At 40.8% G+C, this 24,312-nt stretch overlaps 1 protein-coding gene across 2 annotated transcripts in view; it reads right to left on the minus strand.

Moving 5' to 3' along the window:
* Positions 1–4,186: 4,186 nt before the first annotated feature.
* KNG1 (kininogen 1) overlaps positions 4,187–24,312 on the minus strand; it is a 28,834-nt gene continuing 8,708 nt past the window's right edge. Inside the window, exons 4-11 of one of the 2 annotated variants that reach the window (XM_049629530.1) lie at positions 22,123–22,295; positions 21,133–21,240; positions 14,163–14,247; positions 13,124–13,296; positions 8,220–8,327; positions 8,016–8,102; positions 6,503–6,580; positions 4,187–4,425 (exon numbers count right to left, since the gene is read on the minus strand). In XM_049629530.1, the coding sequence (XP_049485487.1) occupies positions 4,345–4,425; positions 6,503–6,580; positions 8,016–8,102; positions 8,220–8,327; positions 13,124–13,296; positions 14,163–14,247; positions 21,133–21,240; positions 22,123–22,295 (893 nt within the window). In that variant the 3' untranslated portion in view covers positions 4,187–4,344. The remainder of the gene's footprint in view (positions 4,426–6,502; positions 6,581–8,015; positions 8,103–8,219; positions 8,328–13,123; positions 13,297–14,162; positions 14,248–21,132; positions 21,241–22,122; positions 22,296–24,312) is intronic. The other variant, XM_049629531.1, reaches the window with a different exon arrangement.

A 24,312-nucleotide genomic window follows, 5' to 3' on the forward strand; every position in this document is an offset into this window, starting at 1 on the left:
TTTTATTAAATTTTTAAATTTTAATTCCAGGATAGTTAGGATACAGTGTTATATTAGTTTCAGGTGATTCAACAATTCTACACCTTAGTGTTCATCATAAGTGTACCTATTTCATCAATTTTTTTGAAGTTTATTTATTTATTTTGAAAGAGAGAGAGAGTGCACATGCTTGAGCGGGTGGGGGGGGGGCGTGCAGAGAGGGAGACAGAATCCCAAGCAGGCTCCACACGGTCAGCGCTGAAATCATGGAATTCACAAAACCATGAAATCATGACCTGAGCCGAAATCAAGAGTCAGACGCTCAACCGACTGAGCCACCCAGGCGTCCCTTATCTATTTTTTAATAGCCATGATAAAATAGTGTGATTTCCACACACTCAATATGATACCATCCTCACGTGCCAGATAAAAGACAGGAAAGCTGTTGTATCAAAGGGCTTTTGCTAGATTTGGGCTTCCGGTTCACTAGTAGAAATAGAAGCTAAGATTGCTTTCAGAGAATAATTTCTTTCTTTTATTTCTTTTTGCTAGAAGGAGTCCTGTGATTACAGTCTCCACAAGCTTCGTCCAGGAGTAGCTAATGATACTCCCCTGTGTATATGGCAGGGGCCACAGATATCAGAGTAAATGAGGTAATCTGAGGTGGGACTTAGTAGTGTTCTACATTCCGCTTGTGTATTGATTTCATATCCTTTTTATTTTTTATTAAAAAATTTTTTTTAACATTTACTCATCTTTGAGAGACAGATAGAGACAGAGCATGAGTGGGGAAGGGGCAGAGAAAGGGAGACACAGAATCCGAAGCAGGCTCCAGGCTCCGAGCTGTCAGCACAGAGCCCAACGCGGGGCTTGAACTCACGAACGGTGAGATCATGACCTGAGCGGAAGTCAGACGCTCAACTGACTGAGCCACCCAGGCACCCCTTGATTTCATATCTTTATTCAGCGATTGAAATATCTTAAATTCTGTGCCTTTTGGGTCAGTCCATTTCTTTGTGAGTTCTTGGAAACCACAGACCAGTTCCCCATTTCCTTACTTCTCTCAGTGACATTACCATCCCCTTAGGCATGCTAGACTGGAAAACTTTTTGTCATTTTTAGTTATTCTTGTCCTTCATTCTTCATACTTAGTAAGTAATTTGTTTGTCAGTTTCTGAAATGCCACTTATACCCATCTTGAACTGTCTGTTCTTATTGTGACAATCCTAGTGTATATAATACTTACAGTCATCTATCAGTCCATCCATCCATCCATCCATCCCTTGTAGGTTTCATAACCCTCCTGTTTTCAAAAAGATTTAAAAGACTTAATAAAGTAGAACAATGTAAAACTGGATAATTAAGATTAAAAAGAGAACAGAGAGGGCCTAAATCAATTGTCCTTACCATTGGATGCATTACAATCAATGGAAAACTTATGAAAAATGGTGATACTCAGAAGATTTGGGCTTATATTGTCTAGAGCTCTCCAGGTGATTCTAACATGAAGCCGAGGTTCAGAACCTGGGGAATCTGACATGAAAGACTAGATATTACCAGGCACCTGATATGAGTCGATTACAACTTTGGCATCCTGGCTATGGCTCCAAAAGTAGAAAGGGATGTATGCTGTGTTCAACACCCCTCATTGACAAAACATTTTCCCCCATAGGGAAGCTCTAAAAATAATATATTGTGTATGCCCTAGTAATGCAATAATAGTTACCCTTTATTTTTATAGTAATCTCTGTACCCAACGTGGGTTTCAAACTCACAACCCTGAGATCAAGAGCAGCGGGCTCTGCCGACTGAGCCAGCCAGGTGCCCCTGAGAGCTGCCCATTATTGAGTGCTTGCCAAGTGCTGAGCATTATGCCAATTAAAGGAATGAGCTGCTTTAAGTCTCACCACACATCTATGATGTGAGGGTATTATTAACATCATATTTCAGATAAGGAAACTGGGGTCTTGAGAAATTGAATACATTGCAGCTTTTGGACTTAGGCCATCTAACTGCGTGACTCTGATCCTTAACCGCTTTGCATACTGTCTCCCATGTGAATACACTGGGCAATCCCTCCAGTTAAACTTTTGCAAAAGACAGAATGGTGCTCAAATGGAGATTCTTGGAAAATGAAGGCTGAAGGAAAATAACCTAACAGAAGGTGTTGACATACTATTTTGCTTTTGGAGGGACTTACTCCAGGGAAAGACACCGGGACTTTTCAAAGGGTGGGTTGGTATCATGTCTACTGGATCCTCTCACGTTTCCTCGCAGGGGCCTTGGGGAGGTCGGGCCTTCCCCACGAGGCGAGGGCACAGAGCAGCAGCACAGGGGCTGGAGCATGTGTGCAGGACATCCCGGGATGAGACCAGCCAGCCTTAAGTCTTTTGGAACGAGGCTGAGAAGCAGGAAATGGGCAATGGCGTAAAAAGCCAACAAGGGCATCCTGCCTGAGCTGCTAGGCCTAGACAACGTGCGGAAAGTGGACTGGGCAAGAGGAAGTTCCCACGCCAAAGGGCATGTGGTTCCAGAGCCGAAGTCAAAAACGTGGGTGTGCCTTTGGCTCAGGAGTGTGAGGAAGGCACAGAAATTTCAAAAAGCGTAAAAGGTCGGTGCTGGGTCACAGGAAACTCATGAATATTTTATCTTTAAAAATGTCCAAAGTGGACCTACTTGATGTTGCTGAGTAAAGTGAGAACTGTAGGCGTTACGTGACAGCCCCGAGTGGTCATTCTTGCATTACGGCATGGCAGACTAGAGATGGCTGGGGGACTGCCTTGAGTCCAGCTGGTCTCGCTCTGATCTGTGCACTCCAGAATCTTCCGAATAATGGGTCTTAAACACTCTTCGGCCCATGTCAGCTCAAGAGATGTAAAAGGCACTCCATGGCTGACCTCGCTGAAACTCGCACCCGGGCTTCATTTTCTCTGTCCACGTTGGCCTCTCCACCTCCGCACGGCTTCCTATCACATTAGTCAAGCTCCTGCCTTGCTCCCCAAGTTATCGTGGCTTGGATTAAATGTCTGTTCTATGTGCGTTAGTCTTGACTGCCCAATGTGATTGTACGCTCTCTGAGGGAAAGGATTTGTCTTTTAAAACTTCTCTTCTTGGGACCTCATGATAAACATGTGGAAAACGGCCAAGGCCTGCCACCCGACTCCAAACAGCACCTGCCACAGTGAAGTAGTTAAAAAGGGGTTTGGAATTGAGATAATGATCATCCTGGAATCAGCAGTTATCTTCGTGTGGTTTTTTATAATGACAATGTTGATAATAAGGCCTCCTGATAACATGGTGTAGCACAGTTCAAAAGCTCTGAGTTTGAATGCCAGTTCCGTCACATATTGACTGTGTGACCCTGGGCAGGGCACTGAGAGCTACAGTTTCCTCCTTGTGAAAGAAAGGTGATCACGGGGACCTCAGAGTGGTCATGAGGATTAAGTCACACACCAAAAGGAAATGGTCTAGCACAGTAAATGGCTGTAACAGGCATTCGATCCATTCAGTACAGAAAATTTAAAATCTCTATTGCTTTTTAAAAAGATGTTTATTTTGAGAGAGAGAGAGCATGCACACATGAGTGGGGGAGGGGCAGGAAAGGGAGGGGAGAGAGAGGGAATCCCAAGCAGGCTCCTCAACGTCAGTACAGAGCCCGAGCTCGATCCCACAAACCATGAGATCGTGACCCGAGCCAAAATCAAGAGTCGGACACGTAACCGACTGAGCCACCCAGGTGCCCCTTTATCACTTTTTATTCTACTGGCTTCCTATTTTCTCCTTTCCTCAGACCAAAATGATAATTTTACCTTTCTTCAAAAGGTGTTTGAAATTAGGTATTTTCTGATAAGAAGTTGGTAGCATATTAACAAAAGATTTTTCTTTCTTTTTTGATAATTATCTGGATCATAAAAACCAATAATAAAATGAAATTACCTTTAGGTTTAGGCTGGGAATCAGGAGGAGGAGAAAGGGAAGGCTGAGAGAGAGTCCTCAGATTGCTGGTAGAAACCTGACCCGCTAACCCTGTACTGAGCACCCATCAGGAGGTCTTGGTTAGCAAAGCCTCACTTAAAGGATTCCTGCCCCGGTTAGCAAGGACGCTCTAGAGTTGGGCTATGAGTTTCCATGGCAGAGCCGTAGCACTGGCTCTCCCACCCACTGGGCTTTGCTGAGGATGGTGTGGCCAAAAGAAGACCACCAGGAATGAGAGCATCAAGACTGAACTTTATTTCACCCAGCAACAGAACAGTAAAATGGCATTCTTCTCTGTAAATTGTATCCCATCTTCTTGTCCTTCCACGCAGGGCTGGTGATAGGGGTTGTTGGGGCTACTGGGCCAGGCGTGAAGGTTCTGCCCACTGGTCAAGAGACCTCACTCCCAGCTGCTGGCTCGGCCCCTGCCTCCCGAGGTCGGCCCATGTATTCGCAGGGCCTTAGATGCCTCTGTAAGTATAGTAAAACTCTGTTAATCTGCTATCATTCGGTAAAAGAAAGGTAAAGCCACCAGTTGACAAGACGAGACTTTTTCCTGACATCATCGGTTCTTTATTTAAAAGTACAGATGATATTTGAAATGAAATAAGAACTCGGAGGTTCAAATGCATCCAATGAATCGAAGTAGCAGGGACACATTCATCCGCAGTAAGCGCAGCCGTTTAAACCCCTATCTTGTCTCCCTAGGCAAAAGCATAGCAAGGCTTAGAAAATAAATGCCTCCTCGTGGTATAAGGCACTTGGAGACAATCACATTGATCATACTGTTCTCCTCTGCAAAAATCAGTACCTTCAGTGTCACAGCAAAAAGATGATCTGATCATAAAGGGAGGCCAGAGAGGAATTTCCTCATAAAATTTCTGAATGAAATTTGCGTCACATCTTATGATATTCCCTTGTCAATGATTAAAAAAAGGTTTTCCTTGGCAAGCCTGCCTCTATATTCCTTCTTCTGCTTTCCATCCTTATCATTAAACTCAGAGCTGCTAAAAACTAAGGATTACTCGATGTGGTCTGGACAACAAATAAACAGGCAGGAAACTCCTATTTGAAAGCCTTGTTGCAAAGGCTCCTTAATGACTAAACGGAGATTATGGGCTTACAGGAAACACTGTCACCCAGAAAGAGACTTATCAGGACAGCTTTTTCATGTGGGAGTAATGTAACTAGCCCTTTTGGAAACAGAAAGTCAGTTCATCTACTTCCGCCCTATCCTCTCTTTGGCCACGCTGGCTTTCTTTCTTGTCCCTCTTTATAACCTCTGGAGGTTTTATTATTTTTATTTTTTTCCCATTAAGAAATTCAGCATTCAGTCTCTTGACTTCCCTTATTTGCACTTGTGCTCAGGGATCAGATGCCACACTTTATTCAGAATGTCACGAATCTTTGTATGAAAATCGATGGCATGCATTTTAAGGTACACACTCGTCATCAGAAAAGCAAATTGCCACAGGCCATAAGGCACATCAGTTTGTCCATTTTCTGTGCTAGTTAAGAAAACTTCTGAGGAAGTCCCAGAGAGGATTTACGGTTCTGCACACAGTTTTATGTCATCCAGAGATTGACGGTGTCCCCACTGGGAGTCTCACCCCTTCTTTCTAGGCTGTTTTGAAGCTTCATGGCTCTCAGTGCATTGTATCAAGATATTTAGACAGTGGAGGGAAGGAATGCTGACATGCTAAAGAAAGACTCATGGCTGCATAAATTAATACAAAGCATCAGAGAGATCAAAATCATGAAATTCTTTGATTTCCACAGTTGGATTCATTCCATTAACTGGCTTCCAGGGGCGTCCGGGACATTTGGGGGAGGTTTTTTCTGGAAAGTCAGGTATCAGGTTAAATGAAAGGCTATTTTTTTCTATCTGGATGTCAGGGATCCAATCATCATCAATCTCTGTGGGAGTTGGTGGTGTGTTAGACATCACAGCTGCAATGAGATCTGAGTCCTGAAAGTCAGGCAAAGTAACTGCTATACCTGGCTGGGCTAGGGGAGGGAGGGGTGTTGGCCCTTCTGTCTTCTCTTGTATCTGTGCAGAAGAGGTAGTACTATCTTCAGAAGAACTTGCCAAATGCTCTATTCTCCAACCATTGTCCTTTTCATTGTCTTTTCTTTTATTTTTATATTTTCCATGGCCATGACCATGCTCATGGGTATGTCCATGGGCTAGGCCACGTCCCCTTTGATGTCCATGGCCAAGGCCATGTCTCCCTTGGTGTTCAAGATCATAGTCAAGTTCCTGTTGATGTCCATGACCAAGGCCATGTTGCTGTTGATGTCCATGGCCAAAGCCATGTTGCTTTTGATGTCCATGGGCAAAGCCATGTTGTTTTTGATGTCCATGGCCAAGGCCACGTCCCCTATTGTGCCTATGGCCTTGGTCATGCTCATGTTTATGGCCATGGCCAAAGCCATGTTTTATTTGCTTTCCATGACCCCAGCCATGCCCACGAGTGGGTCCTTGTTCTTTTCCTGAATCCTGCTCTTCATCTTGTACAGATGCCATGGAAGTGTGGGGTGGACTTACAGTTGTTCCTTCTTTTGTTTTCTCCACTTGTACTGATCGGAAAGGTGAAAAACCTGGAGGCCTTTTCATCAATGTGGTCTAAACAGGAAATATTAAGATGAATGCATTACTGTGAAAACCATACTATCAATGAAGACAGAAGGGACTGAATCTTGGCAATGCTATCTTGGTTTACAATGGGGCAAGTCTAGCAGACTTTAAACACTATATTAATATTGAAAAGAGGATGAAATGAGTATTTTTTCCTCTTTTGATTGATTTTATAACTTGTGGGTATTGTTCTTAATAATCTAAGCTGGAGAGTTTTTTCTTCATCTGGAAAAGTTGGTGGTTGAACTACATGATCTCTAGCGTACCTTCTAAGTCTATGATTATATACGCCACAACACATTATTTATTCATCGATACTGTTTCTTTTAACACAATTACTGTTTTTATCCTAAAAGGTCCTATGTGGGCTTTTATGAACTGAATATCTAGGGAGCGTATATCCACAATGACTTTGTTGGACTGAAACACATTAGGACATGTTCACAAGCTTGAAATGCAGTCTTTGTATAATGTTTGTGTTAGGCTATATACGTACATACACATGGCAAAAACCTAAGTCAGAAAAAGAGTGAGAAGAGGCCAAATGCATTGAAGATACGGACTTGTGGGTTATTTCTACCTACAATTTCACTACCTGTGAGAATGTGATGGTTGGAAGCAATGTCTGGCGGTGCAAAGAGCATGGTTTTGGGCGTCACACCAGTCAGACCCTACTAGTTATCAGCATGACAGTGAATAGGGTGGGTTCTTATTTGATCTAGATTTGAATCCAAGCATCGCTGGCTTCACTTCTCCCATCTGTAAATAGGATAATAATAGCACTTGCCTCATAGAGGTGTCAGGAGGAAAATATGTGTGAGGCTCTCACTACAGAGTCTGGGACAGAGATGCACTTCATACTGTTATTATTCACCTTAGGACCTCAGCATCTTTGTAATATTTAGTATCATAACATTGACAATGGGGAAAGTCTCACTTACCTCCCAGGGATCTTTTACAAATTAAAAAAACGATGCAAACCAGTGCTTCCCAAACTTGAACATGGGTATGAATCCTATAGCAATCACGTTAAATGCAGATTTTGAGTCAGTAGATGTGGAGTGGGGCTGAGATCTGCATTTCTCCAGAGCTCCTTGGACATTAGCAGTGGGCACTGGAGAGCTGTGCCTCGTCTCAGGCTCTCCTCGAAGGTACACAGCTTGTGTCAACTCTCCCAGCAGGGTGTGCACTTTGCCAAGAGAGTACGCACTGACAATGGGATGCTGACAATGCGTGACAAGTAGTTAAGAGGGCTGTTGCTCTCATTTCTAGCCATAAAGAGATCAGCACAGAAATGTGAGAGTTCTCCCCAATTTAAGAAGATAGTTTCCCAATTCACTTAAATAATGGTTTATTTCCAACCCCCAAATAGGACTTCAGAATGAGCAACATTGACCCAAGCTGACTGTAATGAGAATCATACCTCTCCCCGTGATTGACAGTGGACAGTAGGGTAAATTTTCTTCTCCCAAGGTATCACATAAACTTCAGCTTTACAGTCTAGAATTTTCTATCCATGAAAACAGAAGTCAAAAGAGAGAACAGTGTTATTCATGAGATGCTTAAACAAGTATAACACATCAAAAAGGTTTCCAAGGAACAAGTATACAGTTGTGTTACTACTCACTCCAAATTTATTGGTATTGCAACTTTCTGTCAACTCTTCATTACTTTCCTTGGAGCATGTGGTTTCCCTGGCTGTGAACTCAATAGAAAACTTCTTTCCAGCCACCACCTGGAAGATTAGCACAAAGGAGGAGCCTGATTAATATTGTTTAATAAATCATATGTTTTTACCCTAAGGACTTTTAGGGAAGAATATTGCCATTTGAATTATATACTGACCAAATGAGAGTTGCACAGAAAAGTACAAATGTTTGACAACAAAATTTTCAATCTGTATGCATGTGAAAAATATTTGGCTAATGGCTAGTCTCATTTCCTTTTCTAAATGGGGGGGGGGGTGGAAGCAAACTGTAATTTCTATTTTTATATTTTTCTGAGCTTTATTGTTCAACTGCTGCAAAATTCATGAATGACTCAAGGGTGCAAGTTGTAATGGAATCTAAGAAAAGTAGGAAGAAAAACTTAAACATTTTCTTTGAAAATACTGAGAAATACTGAGTTAGTATCACCATAGAAATTATGGAATTAGAAAAATTATTTGCATTTTTGAGCTTCCTTCTCTTCCTTTTTGATATTAAGAATTTGGGGTTTTGTTTGTTTATTTATTTATGTTGAGAGAGAGGCAGTGAGAGGGAGAGAGAGAGAATCCCAAGCAGGCTCCACGCTGTCAGTGTTGAGCCCAATGCAGGGCTTGAACCCACGAACCATGAGATCATGACCTGACCCAAAACCAAGACACAGATGTTCAACTGCCTGAGGCCACCCAGGCACCCCCAAGAATTTGTTTTAATCTCTATCAACAGCATTAGTCATTACACAATGCTGTCTTCCATTAAGCAATTTATGGCCCCAATTTTTTTTCAGTCTAAGAGAGGCACAATTTATTTACAAAATAAAATCATGTTTTTAAACCACTGTGACTTTAACCAAGTCCCAAGTGTGGCTTTTTAAGTCATTTTAAAATGTCATACCCTATACTTATTCTATCCTTAAAAAATACACGGCATAAAAATGTTTTTATTAGGTATTGAAAAGTTGGTGTGGTTTCTAGACCAAGGTATTTGGTATTTAATTCTAGTATTTAAGTGTGTGTGTGTGTGTGTGTGTGAGAGAGAGAGAGAGAGAGAGAGAGAGAGAGAGAGAGAGAGAGATTATGTAGCCATCAAGAGAATACATCATGCATATCTGTTGACCTGGAGGGATGACCCTTAGTGAAAAAAATGAAGTTATGGACTGATAGTACAATCCAATTTTTATAAAAGCAAACGTCAACAGCTTCCCTGTCTCCTTACACTTTGTAAAAACATGGGGAAAGCATGATGGGAGGCAGGTGAGGAAAGCAGAATTATAGGAAGAACTAAATCTCCTCCTCCTTCTTTCCTGCCATGGTCTTGCTGGGTAAGCATGGTTAAAATCTTAAGACGAATATAATATTTAACTTCTAAAACTCCAAGTGTATGTGTAAGTGGTGAAGAAGGTTCTAAGAGAGTGTTAGAGTCTATGCTTTGGTGGTCATTAATTTTCTTGCTCATTTCAGAGTATACTTTGATCCAATTTTTTAGCCTTAGGGTTGATCAATGTGATGTTGCCTTAGAAAGCTGACAACATATAATGCAAACCACAGTTGTAGACCCAACTTTATTCAGGGTCCAGAGGGGAGGACCTTCTGTTTGAGGGCCTCAAGGTCACATCCATATTGCCATCATCATCAAGTATCATTCTTATCAGAAGTCTTCCTGCTTAAATCCATCCTGCCCAAGTTTTGCTCTTAAAGTGGAGAACACTATATAGCAATATAAGTTCCATATGCATTTTAAAAATTAAATTAACAAGCTAGAAAGATATAAGTAAATATTCATCAGATTTCAGGATGAGGAAGGTCTTTCCTAGGTGAAAAGCAGAGGAAGGAAACCTAAAGGAAGGAAAAAAATGTCTAAATTTGACTATACAGAAATGAAAACTGATTCTCAAAAATCACAGTAAGCAAAGTAGCAAGGCAAACTGGGAAAAATATGATGTAGGATTGATATAAAGCCCAGCGCCAAAACCAATGTGCAAAGGACGTGAATAGATATTTCAGAAAAGAAGTTAAAATGGTCATTTGTCCTGGAAAAAAAACATGTACTTCATTAGTAACCAAGGATATGCACCTTAAAAAAGCAATGCAACATCGTTTTTAATCTCCCATGTTGGCAAAGATGAAAACCAGCGATGATGCCTGGTGTTGGCCAGGTGTGGGGAACATGCAGCCTCAATTACTGCTGGTAGGAGTAGAATTCAAGACCATTAATCAGTGTCTAAATACCCAGTTGACGCGAATGTAAATTGGCAAAATTGCCAATGTTTTTGTAATTTGGCAATTTGATTCGTCTTAGACATATACATATCCCTTGACATTTCTAGGACTTTGTCAAAGGAGAAGTTCCTTAATGTGCACACACAGATCCTTGATGTATATTCGTTTGAGCAGAGGCAGGGAGGAACACTGATGGCAGCGGCAGCAGGGGTGAGGCAAAACAAACAGCATGTGACAGAAACCACAGCCATTCACATGTGAAAAATAGAGGATTTAAGAAGTTCTCAGTTTCTGAAATATGACACCAGCTTGAAATGGACATGCATTCAAACAGGACTAAACATGCAAAGCCAAGGCAAGACTAAAACCGTAAAATAAATCTCTAGCAACTTGGCAGGTTGGTCATTTGGAGGTTGGCTCTTAGCAACGTCATCTTAATGATAAACTGGGTTTTAGTAAATTGGCTGCTTCCATCAAGGCTGTGCCTCGAAGATCTACGAGCAAATTCTTCTCTTTCAAGGCAAACAGCAACAAAGATTAATTTCTTACAAGTAAGTTTGAAATTTTCACAACATTCCCGATTGATCTGGCAAAAGAAGGGATGTGGGATCCCTTCAATTCACAGCATTACCTGGTGGTGTTCCCTGGCATCCTTGCATACATCTAGCGCATACACGCTAGAACGTTGATGTGCTAATTTACAGAGAGAATTGTAACAACTAAGACGGCTATATATTCGCGCTTGGGAATTAGTGGTTCTCTCCCTGACAGCAGACCTCTGGCATGTAATAAAGGGCAGAGGACGGTGCTACTACGACAACATTACGAATAAGGGACATTCACAGGGAAGCAGAGATGTAAATTGCAAAGGAAAGGTGACAAACAGGAGTAGCACAGATTGATATCTTCCCCAAGTGAATTCGGTGTGGGTCACGTGCCAGTGAGACCAGGGAGAGGGTAATGACATGCGGGCGGGGGGGCAGGAATAAGTGCCTGAGTAGGAGACAGATCAAAGGGTCAGGTTTGATTCACTTTAATACCATTCATTTAGGGGTTTTATTCCGGTTATAAAAAAAAAACTAAAACAGGAAATTAGAAGGATGGAAATAAATAGCCCATTGGGCTGTCGCCTAAAAACCACCACTGTGAATAGCGTGAGGCACCTGTTTCTTTTCAGCATTGTTTTCTGTACTTTAAAAAAAAATTTTTTTTAATGTTTATTTATTTTTGAGAGAGAGACAGAGACAGAGACAGAGACAGAGACAGAGACAGAGTGTGAGCAGGGGAGGAGCAGAGAGAGAGGGAGACACAGAATCCGAAGCAGGCTCCAGGCTCTGAGCTGTCAGCACAGAGCCTGATGCGGGGCTCAAACTCACAGACCGTGAGATCATGACCTGAGCCGAAGTCGGACACATTATCAACTGAGCCACCCAGGTGCCCCTGTTTTCTGTACTTTTTCAAAGATGAATGTGTGTTCAGTTTTATGGCTTCTTGTTTTCCACTGCATATTTTAACAAGGGTCATTGCCCACACGCCAAGAGCGCCTCAGAAAGATACTTTAAGCTGCTGCTTATTTGCTCCATTTGAAGGGTATGCCAGACATATTTCATCACCTCTGTATTATTGATCATTTTGACAGTTTACCTTTTCTTTTTGGCTTTTATTGTTAAAGCTGCAGCGAATATCACTGTACATAAAGACGACTTCTAGTTTCTAGTTCTAGAAATTCAATTACTAAGTCAAAAGTATGAGCTCGTTTTTAGTGATATTTCTTTCACCAGATTATAAAGATCATGTTGGCTTGCTGTAACAGTTTGGTTTTATTTTGATGACTTTTCTTTAGCTGGTATTTACAGAAGCCAGTTTTGAGGTCTACCATAGGACTCTGTTCATGAATACATTGGTCATAGGTTGCTGGAGTGGAAGGAATTTGGGATCTATTAATCCAGGCACTCAATTTTCAGATGGGGCCACAAGGGCTGAGTGAGTCTGAGTGGCTGGCTGTGGGGTTGCTGAGGACATTGGTGGTGCTGTGGTAAAGCTGGGTCTCTTAACCCCTGGACCAGGACACTCCTTTGCCTCTATTGACAGGGCATGGAAAGAGAGATGAATCCCCAGAGGGTACATTTGTAGGAGGGAAGGGTCCCCCAGGTAGAGGAGAAACGACTTGGAGGTGAGAGGGTGAAGACAGCCTGGGCAGTGACAGATGATGGGGCTGAGCCCAAGGCACAAAGTGATGCCACAGTGAGAGATGAGTCCAGAAAGGCAAAGAAAGACTCTTGCTTTTCCTAGCACTGAATTTTGTTAATTATAGAATAGTTGCTAGTATTTAGAGAGCGATTGAGAGTTTGAAAAGTGACTGACATATATGTTCTTATTTGATCTTCACCCCTATCGTTTACAGAGAGAAAATGGAGAAAATGTTCTAAGTGACTCTTCCAAGATCACTCACAAAGAATGCAGCGAGGTTGGGACTTGAAATTCAAATCTCCCAAATCCTGTTCACCGTGACACTGGTTCTCAATGCAGAGCCAAGGACAGTGGTAAAATTAGTAAGCCATTCACACATCGGCTATAAGATCACTATTTTTGTAGCATAATTTACAGACCTGTACTGTTGCACTTTTCACGTGGTCAATCTTGAAATAGAACGTTCCATTATTCTCTGCATTAAGCTTTGCAGTGGAATGATTCAGAGCCACCTCCAGCTCTGGGCTGTTGACAGGTATCTCTTTGGGACAGCCGGGGCAAATACTGGGAGGCGGTTCTATAAAATCCTCTCCTGAAAAAAATCAGCTTTTAAGTCAGCGTGTCACTGAAGGAGAAGTGTAGCCCTACTACCTCCCCTGCACATGACCTGCAGGGTCATTTACAGAGGATCACATGACAGCCCAAGGCCCAGGAGTGAGTGGGTGGAGGTTGTCTGTCTGACCTTCACCTTACTGCCTCTCCTCTTTTCCTCTTCTCAGAGCCAAGTGTGTTTAGGGGAAACATTCAATCAGGAGACACTAGTGGCTCAATTGATATGCTGTACTTTTCCTAAGTTTTTGCATTTGTCATGGAAACTGCAAAAAGCAATGCTTAACTTAAAGGAAAGATTCTCTATGGGAAAAATGTAAGTCCTATTTTTCCGGGGAGCAGGCAGCTTCAGTCATGCTTCTCATCAGGAAATGTATACAACTATCTTCCGAGGATGAGAAAAACTGACGCTTGACATAAGAAATAAGGACTTGGCCATAATCTTGCAGTATTTCCCTTTCCCTCCATTATAACATGTAGGCGAAAAAAACTTTAATTGAAAGGCTTATTTTTACTCTGAGTGGTCAAAAATGACATGCAGCTTTCCCCATTTACAGCACCTGATTTTAGGGACATCTTGTACAAGGAAACTGGCTGGTGTTGTACCCAGAGGCCAGCAATTTCCCCTTTTGCCACCACATTCCCTCCCGGCTACTTCCAGAGCAGTCTCCCCTATGCCTACCGCCATACTGCTGGGCAGAGATGGGCTAAGTTGTTCTCAGTAAACCTGCTGGTCATATAGACTTTGTGGCAAATGACAGACACCAAAGCACGAGTTCTGTGAAAAGACCTAGCTAGTTGTCAGGGACCAACATGCAGCATAGAGCACTAGCACGCATCAGCTCCTACCTGGATAGAGTTCACACTTCTGCGACAAAGAAGCAATTCTTAGCTGCAGATCCACGTGTGCGTGATCTGTACATTCACCGATATCCTGGTTTTTAAAAAGGACATAGGTACATAAAGTTAACACATGTTTAAGAAGCTTTAAATAAACAACTAGTATACTAAAAATAGTATATTGACTTTACAAATCATCACACAGAGAACCAAAAGGAAACACAGTCTGATCACAAAGGGAGAATAAAAAACAATTAGTTAACAGCATCAACAATGAACAGTAGACACAAACCCACAGAAACATGAAACGAGATGATAAGAATACCTAGTATAGAAATAATAACCATATAAATGAATGGATAAAATTTTCTTTTAGAAAGGCAAAGGTTTTTAGATTAAGTTAAAAACAAAATTAATGTATTGCATCTTCAAGTATAATTTCTGATCATAAAAAAAGAAAGGTTAAATATAATGAATGAGCAAAGCTATAGGAGGCAAGTATGACAAAAAAAGGAGCTAAAATATAATTAATATTGGAAAAAGTAAAATTCAAGGTAACAAAACACCTCACAAACGTAGTAAAAAAGATTATTTTATTTTTGTAAAAGATACAGTCTGGAAGCATGGGATCAAGACACATAAAGTGGAAAATGTATAGGAATAGAAATGGATAAAAATCATTGTGGTGGGAAAATTTAATGTACAAGTATAAACCTAAGACAGGCCAAATGGAATAAATAAATAAATAAGGTCACAGAAGACTTGAGTAACATAATAAAGATTTATTTAAATCATAATTTCACACAATACACATGATTTAAAGTGACACTTTCATAAGTATGATGCAAAATTTTTAATCGTTTCCATTCTAGGTCACAAAAACGGCTCAATAAATTTAGCAAATCAAAAACAATAACAGGCCATGTTCTTTGGCCTCAGCACCAAAAAGAAAAAAAAAAAAAACTCCCTGAAAATTAATGACGTAAATTGAAACAAATAAACAACTTGGAAATATAAACACATTTGCCTAAATACGCAGGGTTCCTTGGATAAGGAAAAAAGTGAGAGACGAAAGAAGAAAAATGAGAATTCCACATCATATTGCCAGAGCACCATTTAGAATTACCTTGTGGCTTTATATGCTTTTGTAATTTAAAAAGGGAGATGAGAAACAAACAAAACAACTCCAAATGTAGGTGTTTCTCTCAAAAAATTCAAAAAGGAAACAATAATAAATAGGCTCAAGGAAAATAAGAAGGAGAAAACAAGATAAAGCCAGATTATGAACTTTTCAAAACTGATAAGTTAGGAAACAGAAAGCACTAGCATTAAAAAATAAATCCAGGGCACCTAAGTGGCTCAGTCAGTTAAGCATCCCTCTTGATTTTGGCTCAGGTCATGACCTCATGATTTGTGAGACTGAGCCCGCACAGGGCTCCCTGCTGATAACTAGGAAGCTGCTTAGGATTCTCTCTCTCCCTCTCTCTCTCTCTCTGTCACTCCCTGCTCACTTGCTTGCTCTCTTTCCCTCTGTCTCTCAAAATAAATAAATAAACATTAAAAAAAAATCCAAAAGATCACTCTTGAGGTAAGGAAAAAAATCAAATGTATATGAAAGGCAACATAGCAAAGTATACAGAGGAGTATAAAAATAGAAGAGAATATTATAAACAAGTATATGATCATTTAAATGCCAAAGAAATAGATACTTTCCTCAAAAACTATAAATAACAAATATTGACTTAAAAACAAGAAGAAAACTTGAATAGACCAATGACTGGAGAAGAAGGAGAGAATGCTATTCCTAGTCTAAACTTCCATTCTACTTTCCACCTCTAAATAACAGAGATGTTTTATGGATGAATAATTTCAAAAATTAAGGTATAGATATTCCCATGTTATATAAACGGTCTCTGAATACAGAAAATAGTGGCAGAGGTGCTTGGCTGGCTCAGTTGGTGGAGCAGATGACTTTTGATCTCAGGGTCATGGGTTCAAGCCCCACAATGGGCATAGAGATTACTAGAATAACATAAATAAACTTAAAAAAAAAAAAGAAAACAGTGGCAAACTATTTTCATTCTGTAAAACTGTAATCAAGATATTAAAACCTAAAAAAATAGAACACACATACAAACACACACCCAGAAACAGTTAAGCCACTTTCATTTGTAGATATAGATGTAGAATTTCTAAACTAGAAATAGGATCCAGAAGCATATTTAAATAATAACTAACACTAAACACATAGTGAGTTCAGTTTAAGAATCTAAAGATCGCTGTTAGGAAAGCTGTCAAAACAACATAACAGATTAAATTAGAAAAATTTAATATCATATTTTAACATTTATTCTAAAGCTAAATTCAATACCAATTCCTTATTTAAAACCAAACCAAAACAGAACAAAACTCTTTAAAGAACAGGAATGTAAGGATGCTTCCTTAACATGACAACGAATGTCTGCCTGGAACCCACAGCAAAATAATGACAAAATTCTAGAGGCTTTCCAAATAAAATCAGGCCTAAAACATGACAGTGTGTAATCACCATTGTTTCAAAAATTATCTCTGGCTATTTGGGTCAATTCATTGAGATATAGAACAAAAAAATAAGCATCAGAAAGAAGAAAATAAAGGTATTTTTTGCATAAGATATTATTGTATGCCTGGATGAAAAGAATCAATGAGAAGCTGTTAGAGCTAATAAGAATTCAGTGAAGTTGCTGGATATAAGAAAAATAAATAAAAATTGATACAGTTGTATATATAATAACTTATTTAAAAGAGAAAAAAAAATACAAACAAAAGGATTTAATTCCTAATAGCAACAACCAACAACAAAAAACAAAATGAATCTAGGATTATCATTACTGAGAAATATTCTAGATATATATACAGACAAAAAAAAATCACTAAAAATTGTCCATGTCCCCTACAAAAAAGACAAGAGGGAAATATACTAAGATATCTTTGGATATTTGGGAATGTGTGATTCAGTGCTATTTTTTTCTATGTTTCTGCATTTTCTTAAAGTTTTTTATATATGTATATTTCCAATAAAGGAACATCTATATAATGTCATATTTTTTAAAGATACAGAGAACACCACATTTACGATATCTTTTTTTTTTTTAACGTTTATTTATTTTTGAGACAGAGAGAGACAGAGCGTGAACGGGGGAGGTTCAGAGAGAGGGAGACACAGAATCTGAAACAGGCTCCAGGCTCTGAGCTGTCAGCACAGAGCCGGACGTGGGGCTTGAACTCATGGACCGCGAGATCATGACCTGAGCTGAAGTCGGCCGCTTAACCGACTGAGCCACCCAGGCGCCCCCACATTTACGATATCTTAATTTTGGATGGGGTGAGGAAGCTGGAAGTAGCCCAAAGGTTCTCAATTCTATCGGCATATTTAGTTTACATGAGAAGATTTTAGATCATTCTGATTCCAGGGACACACCCAGGCCAATTACATCAGAACGTCTGGGGGAATGGCCTGGGAATAGGCATTTTTTAAAGCTAGCTGAGTGATTCTAATATGCAGCATAGCCTGAGAACTACTTATGAAACCTCTTATGTGGTGCTTTTCAAGCCTTAGTATGCAAACAAATCACCTGAGGATCTTGTTAATATGCAGATTCTGATTTAGAAGGCATGGGGGTGGTTGAGATTCTACTTTTCTAACAGCTTCCCTGGTGATGCTGATGCTGCTGGTCATTGTAACACACTTTGAACAGCAAGGCCTTAAACTATACCAATGTGGGCAGAACACTTCATTTCTATTTCATGCCCTTGAGCTATACTAACACCTCTGTGAGACAGGTGTTTTTCTTCACTCTTTTAAAATTTTTATTTTAATGTTTGTTTTTGAGAGAGAGAGAAAGAGAGTGCAATGAGGGAGGGGCAGAGACAGAGAGAGAGAGTGAGAGAAAGAGAGAGTGACAGAATCTGAATCAGGCTCCAGGCTCGAGCTGTCAGCACAGAACCTGACTTGGGGCTTGAACCCACAAACTGCGAGATTATGACCTGAGCCGAAGTTGGACGCTTAACCAACTGTGTTCTTCACGCTTTTATAAATGAGGAAGTGGAGGCCCAGAGAGGCTGAACCAAAAATCTGATTGGCTTTGTGGCTCCAACTGGCCTTAGAGTGTCTCTCTGTGTTGCAAATAGAAAACTAAATTGAGGCCTTACAAATAGAAAGATTAAAGCTAGAAAGGATGTAGGCTTATGTAACCTCAAGCCGTTAACTAAATGTAAAAGCAGGAGGTGTTAATGGATGCTTGAACGTCAGACTTGAATCAAACTGGCAAAGTTAAATAGTAGTGAGAACATATCTTTTTAGAAGATTCCTCTCTTTTTACTGTTTTTTTTTATTATGGTAAAATAGATACGGTGTAAAATTTGCTATTTTAACCATTTAAAAATGTACAATTCAGGGGCGCCTGGGTGGCTCAGTCGGTTGAGCGTCCAACTTCGGCCTAGGTCATGATCCTGCATTTTGTGCGTTCGAGCCTCGCGTCGGGCTCTGTGCTGACAGCTCAGAGCCTGGAGCCTGCTTCGGATTCTGTGTCTCCCGCTCTCTCTGCCCCTCCCCTACTCACGCTCCGTGTCTCTCTGTCTCTCAATAATAAATCAACGTTAAAAAAAAATTTTTTTTAATGTACAATTCAGTGGCATTAATTGCATTCAGTCGTGTGCTGCCATCACCACTGTTTCCAAAAATTTTCATCACCTCAATAAACAATTATTAAACAATAAATCCCCATTCTCCCTCCTCCAGCCTCTGATAAACTCTAATCTACTTTTTGTCTCTATGAATGTGCTTATGCTAGGTATTTCATATAAGTGGAATCATACATTTGTCCTTTTGTGTCTAGCTTATTTCACTTAGCATGATTTCAAGGTTCATCCACGTTGTAGCATGTATCAGATCTTCTTTCCTTTCTATGGCTAAACATTTTCCGTTGTCTTATCCATAGATGACATTTTGTTTACCCATTCATCTGTTGACGGACCTTTGGGTTATTTCCACCTTTTGGCTATTGGGAATAATGCTACAATGAATATTGACATCCAACTAACTGTTTGAGTCCCCGTTTTCAATTCTTTTGGGGTATACGCCTAGGCGTGCAGCTGCTGGGTCATATGGTAACTCTATGTTTTTCTTTTCGAGGGACTGCTAAACTGTTTTCCACAGTGGCTGCATCATTTTGCATTCCCAGCAGGAATATGCGAAAGTTCTAATTTCTCCACAGCTGCCTCATTACTTGCTATTTTCCAATGATTAAAAATTATAACCATCCTCTGGATCTGAAATGGCATCTCACTGTGGTTTGTATTCACATTCTTCTGATGGTGCTTATTGGCCATTTATAGTTTTTTTTTAGAGAAATATCTTAAAAAAATTTTTTTAATGTTTATTTATATTTGAGAGAGACAGAGACAGAGACAGAATGCGAGTGGGTTAGGGGCAGAGAGAGAGGAAGACACAGAATCCGAAGCAGGCTCCAGTCTCCAAACTGTCAGCACAGAGCCCGACGTGGGGCTCAAACCCACGAACTATGAAATCGTGACCTGAGCCGAAGTCAGACACTCAATCGACTGAGCCACCCAGGCGCCCCGAGTAATATCTTTTTAATCCCTTTGCCTGTTTTTAAATTGGGTTGTCTTTTTGTTGTTACATTGTAGAGGTTTTTAATATAGTCTTCATTCTAACCCCTTATCAGATAAGTGATTTGCAAATTTTTTCTCCCACTCTGGGAATTTTCCAATTATGAAATTAGTATATGCTTCAACAGAAACATTGAGAAGGACTGAAGAGTTCCAAAAAGTATGAAGAATCAGAAAAAAACACCTATATTCCCACCTGAAGGTTAATGATATTTTATATTTTGGCATATTTGTTTCTCATCACTATTGATACTTATGTTTACTTTACACGTTTGAATGAATCTGTCTATATAGTTCTTTACCTTATTTTTTTTACTTAACATATTATAGCCATTTCACTAAGTCACTAAAAACTTGAAACAGAATCTTAATGGCCACACATACTCTACTATATGGATATACTACTATAATTTACTTAACCATTCCCTACTGCTGAAGATATGTTACTTCCAATGTTTTTCTATTAATAATAAGGCTGAAATTAACACCTTGCTGTCTGGATTCCTCATTTTCCTCCCATAGTTTAGAAGCCTAAAAGTCAAGTTACTGGATTTAAGTCATCCATTGCTTAAAGCAGTCTTTGGCTAAAATGCCAATATCCTTGGGGAGGTCTTCATGCCTTAGCTATCTCTTTTTTTTAATATATATATATATATATATATATATACATATATATATATATAATGTTTATTTTTGAGACAGAGAGAGACAGAGCATGAACGGGGGAGGGGCAGAGAGAGAGGGAGACACAGAATCGGAAGCAGACTTAGCTATCTCAACATGTGCTAATGACGATTACCTTGAGATGCTCTCTTTTAACATAATTTTGGTTCAGACCAAAAGATATCATCCCAGAAAGGGTCCGTAAGGGATGGAGACTCGGGATGTGTTTGTTAGAGATCAGAGCAGGGGAGAAAGGGTGAGAAAACAAGCAGAGACAAGTTGAAAATGAGGGACTGTTCTGGGTAGAGCTTGGAGTCAGGACATTGAGCACATGGGGAAGAAAAGAAGATAGGAAAGTGAAGGCGTGAAAAGACAAACTTGATCATGGCATTATTTTGACTCAGGCTCTTCCTACTCCCCGCTTATATCTGTAAGGGCTATTGCTAGATGTGCAGATTCTCTGACCGGGTAGGTAAGGCAGCCTGACCAGTGCTGAGAGCTTCGGAATCCCCAAGGGAATGTGAACCGGTGAATGTCACCTAACATTTTAGTGACTGAGTCTTCCCACACAGCTGAGACTTTCCACGCTTGGAAATACTGGACACAAAATGCTAAGAACTTTATAATTAGATTTTTGCCTACTTACACCATTCAAAAGGGACTTGCAGTCTGGAGTTAAGAACAGAAAATGTTCCTTGGAGCAATTCGTCTGCACAATTGAGTAAGTAATTTCATAATTCCATCCAGCCACCACCTGAAACAGTTTTGGACTGAATATTTAAAGGGCACTTTAAACATCACTCACAGTGTTATGACGAGTGTAGGCTCTGCCTGGCTCAAAAATATGAACGATGATTATTACCAGGCAGAAGGCATTTCTGAATAAATATTGAGCGCTTTATGACTCTCACTCCCTCCCCACGTGCACGCACGCACATATGCACACGCACGCACCACACTCCTACACATCAAACAACCAAATGCAATCTACACGCAGAGGTACCGTATTTCCTTAAGTAAGACCTAGCAGTATTTCCTCAGCTAGGCGGCAGGAAGAAAGTCTTCCACTGAATTTGTGAAATATGCATAATACTGTTCTAGATGGATGAAGAAAACTCTGGAACTTGGGTGACTTTGACCAGTAGGTCCTCAGGTTCCCAGACTGCCAGGCAATGAGATTTCTCCTGCTTTATCTGGGCCCCGTTGCACCCTGATAGCTGGCTATGGACATAACTGAGTAAAACACATGTATTGCATGAAAGCAAATTGGAAGGTCGATTAAAAGCAGGGAATGTTACCGACCAAAGTGAGTCCTTCGTAATTAGAGGCTGAAATGCAAGGGAGCCAGTCGACCGTCACTAAAGGCTTAACGAATGGAGGCAACGAAAAGACCAGAGTTACAAGTATTTACTTTTTTTCCTGATGGTACGGAACCTATGATTTAGAGGGTACCCAGAAAGCTGGGCCATCTTTTTAGATACAATTTAATTTTTGGAGCCAAGTATGCCTCATGGTAGTGAGGTATTAATAAGGTTTTCTTAAGACCCTAAGGACAGAATGGCTTTTCCACTGCACTGTCTCTACAAAGAACATGTAATACTGACTACCGTGCGGAATGAAAAATTAAAGAACAAACCTGTCTGTGGGCCCTCTTGACTTCTCTAAGAGCAAAGAGGTGGGAACGACCGGTGTGGTTGTTAAAATGTTGAATGGCGTGTCTGAGAACGGGCTCCAGGTCAAGGCTCGTAGTCGATATGGGGTGCACACAGCCAAGGCAGTCATACTGGCTTGTCACCACAGGACCCTCGGCTTGACAAAGAGCAGGCAAAAGGGCAGCATTAATGACTGAAACCTTCGTTCACATATGCTGCCCTAAATAAGATAACTTAGAAGGCCCTGGTAAACTTTCCAGTAAATCCTAGTATACATTAAAGAAAGACAAGGCGAGGGGTGCCTGGGTGGCTTAGTTGGTTAAGCAACTGGTTTTCGATTTCAGCTCAGGTCACGATCTCACGGTTCATAGGACTGAGCCTCGAGTTGGGCTCTGTGCTGGCAGCAGAGGCCCTGTTTGGTATTCTTTCTCTCTGCCCTTCCCCTGCTCTCTCTTCCTCTCTCTCTCTCAAAATAAATAAATAAAGTTAAAAAAAAAAAGTGAGGGGCGCCTGGGTGGCTCAGTCAGTTAAGCATCTGACTTTGGCTCAGGTCATGATCTTACAGTTCGTGGGTTCAAGACCCGGGTCGGGCTCTGTGCTGACAGCTCAGAGCCTAGAGCCTGCTTCAGATTCTGTGTCTCCGTCTCTCTCTCTGTTCCTCCCTCACTCATGCTCTGCCTCTCTCTGTCTCTCAAAAAAATAAATAAATAAATAAATAAATGTTAAAAAAACCAAGTGAGAATGCAAGACCGCTTTTTAGCCAGAGAGATAAACCTATATTATTTACTTAGGAACATCTTACATGCATACTATTGTGCACTTATTTTAAATTTATTTAAAAGTAAATTTTTTTAATTTTTTTAACGTTTTTTATTTATTTTTGAGACACAGAGAGACAAAGCATGAACGGGGGAGGGGCAGAGAGAGAGGGAGACACAGAATCGGAAGCAGGCTCCAGGCTCTGAGCCATCAGCCCAGAGCCCAACTCGGGGCTCGAACTCACAGACCGTGAGATCGTGACCTGAGCCGAAGTCGGACGCTTAACCGACTGAGCCACCCAGGTGCCCCTATTTAAAAGTAATTTTAAATCATAGAAGTAACATGAATTTAGTGGCGCCTGGATGGCTCAGTCATTTGAGCATCTGACTCTTAGTTAAGGGCTCAGATAATGATCTCAGTTTGTGGGTTTGAGCCCCACATCAGGCTTCTGCTTGTGCAGAGCCTGCTTGGGATTCGCCCTTGCTCTCTGCCCCTCCCCCTCTCCATCTCCATCTCCATCTCTCTCTCCCTCTCCCTCTCTCTCAAAAATAAATAAATAAACATTTTTTAAAAGGGTGACATGAGGGGCGCCTGGGTGGCTCAGTCGGTTAAGCGTCCGACTTCAGCTCAGGTCATGATCTCACGGTTTGTGAGTTCGAGCCCTGTGTCGGGCTCTGTGCTGACAGCTCGGAGCCTGGAGCCTGCTTCGGATTCTGTGTCTCCCTATCTCTCTGCCCCTCCCCAACTTGTGCTCTGTCTCTCTATGTCTCTCAAAAAATACATAAATGTAAAAAAAAAATAATAAAATAAAAGAGTGACATGAATTTATACTCTTATAAAAAGTAAAACATTACAGATACATCTTATTTATTTATTTTTTTAGAATTAATCACAACTCCTTGAAGCCTGGCTCAGGGTATATAATACATTTTGTATCAACTCAATGCAAAAAAGGTGTTTTGCACCTGTTGTCAAGTGCCAGGTGTGGAGCTAGGCACCGTGAGTACGTTGATTCGTTAGTAATGGTCACTGCTGTGAAGGAGTTGGGCAAAGTTGAGTGAGAGAGTCAGAACTGCAGATGGGCCATGTCAATATAATTTGGCAACAACTTGGAAAGTCAGGAGCCCAGACTGAGCTCAAGTAAAACTTTCCTGAGGAGAACAGGCCCGAGCCAAGAGGGGCCAAGGTCAACCAGGTAGGGGTGCCTGGGCGGCTCAATCGGTTAAGCGTCCAACTCTCGATTTCAGCTCAGGTCATGATCTTGTGGTTTGTTGGATCGAGCCCCCACATCAGCCTCCACACTGACAGTGCAGAGCCTCCTTGGGATTCTCTCTCCCTCTCTCTCTGCCTCTTCCCTGCTTGTGCACATTCTCTCTCTCAAAATAAATAAATAAACTAAAAAAAAAAAAAAAAAA

Source organism: Panthera uncia, chromosome C2, assembly GCF_023721935.1.
Source record: "Panthera uncia isolate 11264 chromosome C2, Puncia_PCG_1.0, whole genome shotgun sequence".
Lineage (NCBI taxonomy): Eukaryota > Metazoa > Chordata > Mammalia > Carnivora > Felidae > Panthera > Panthera uncia.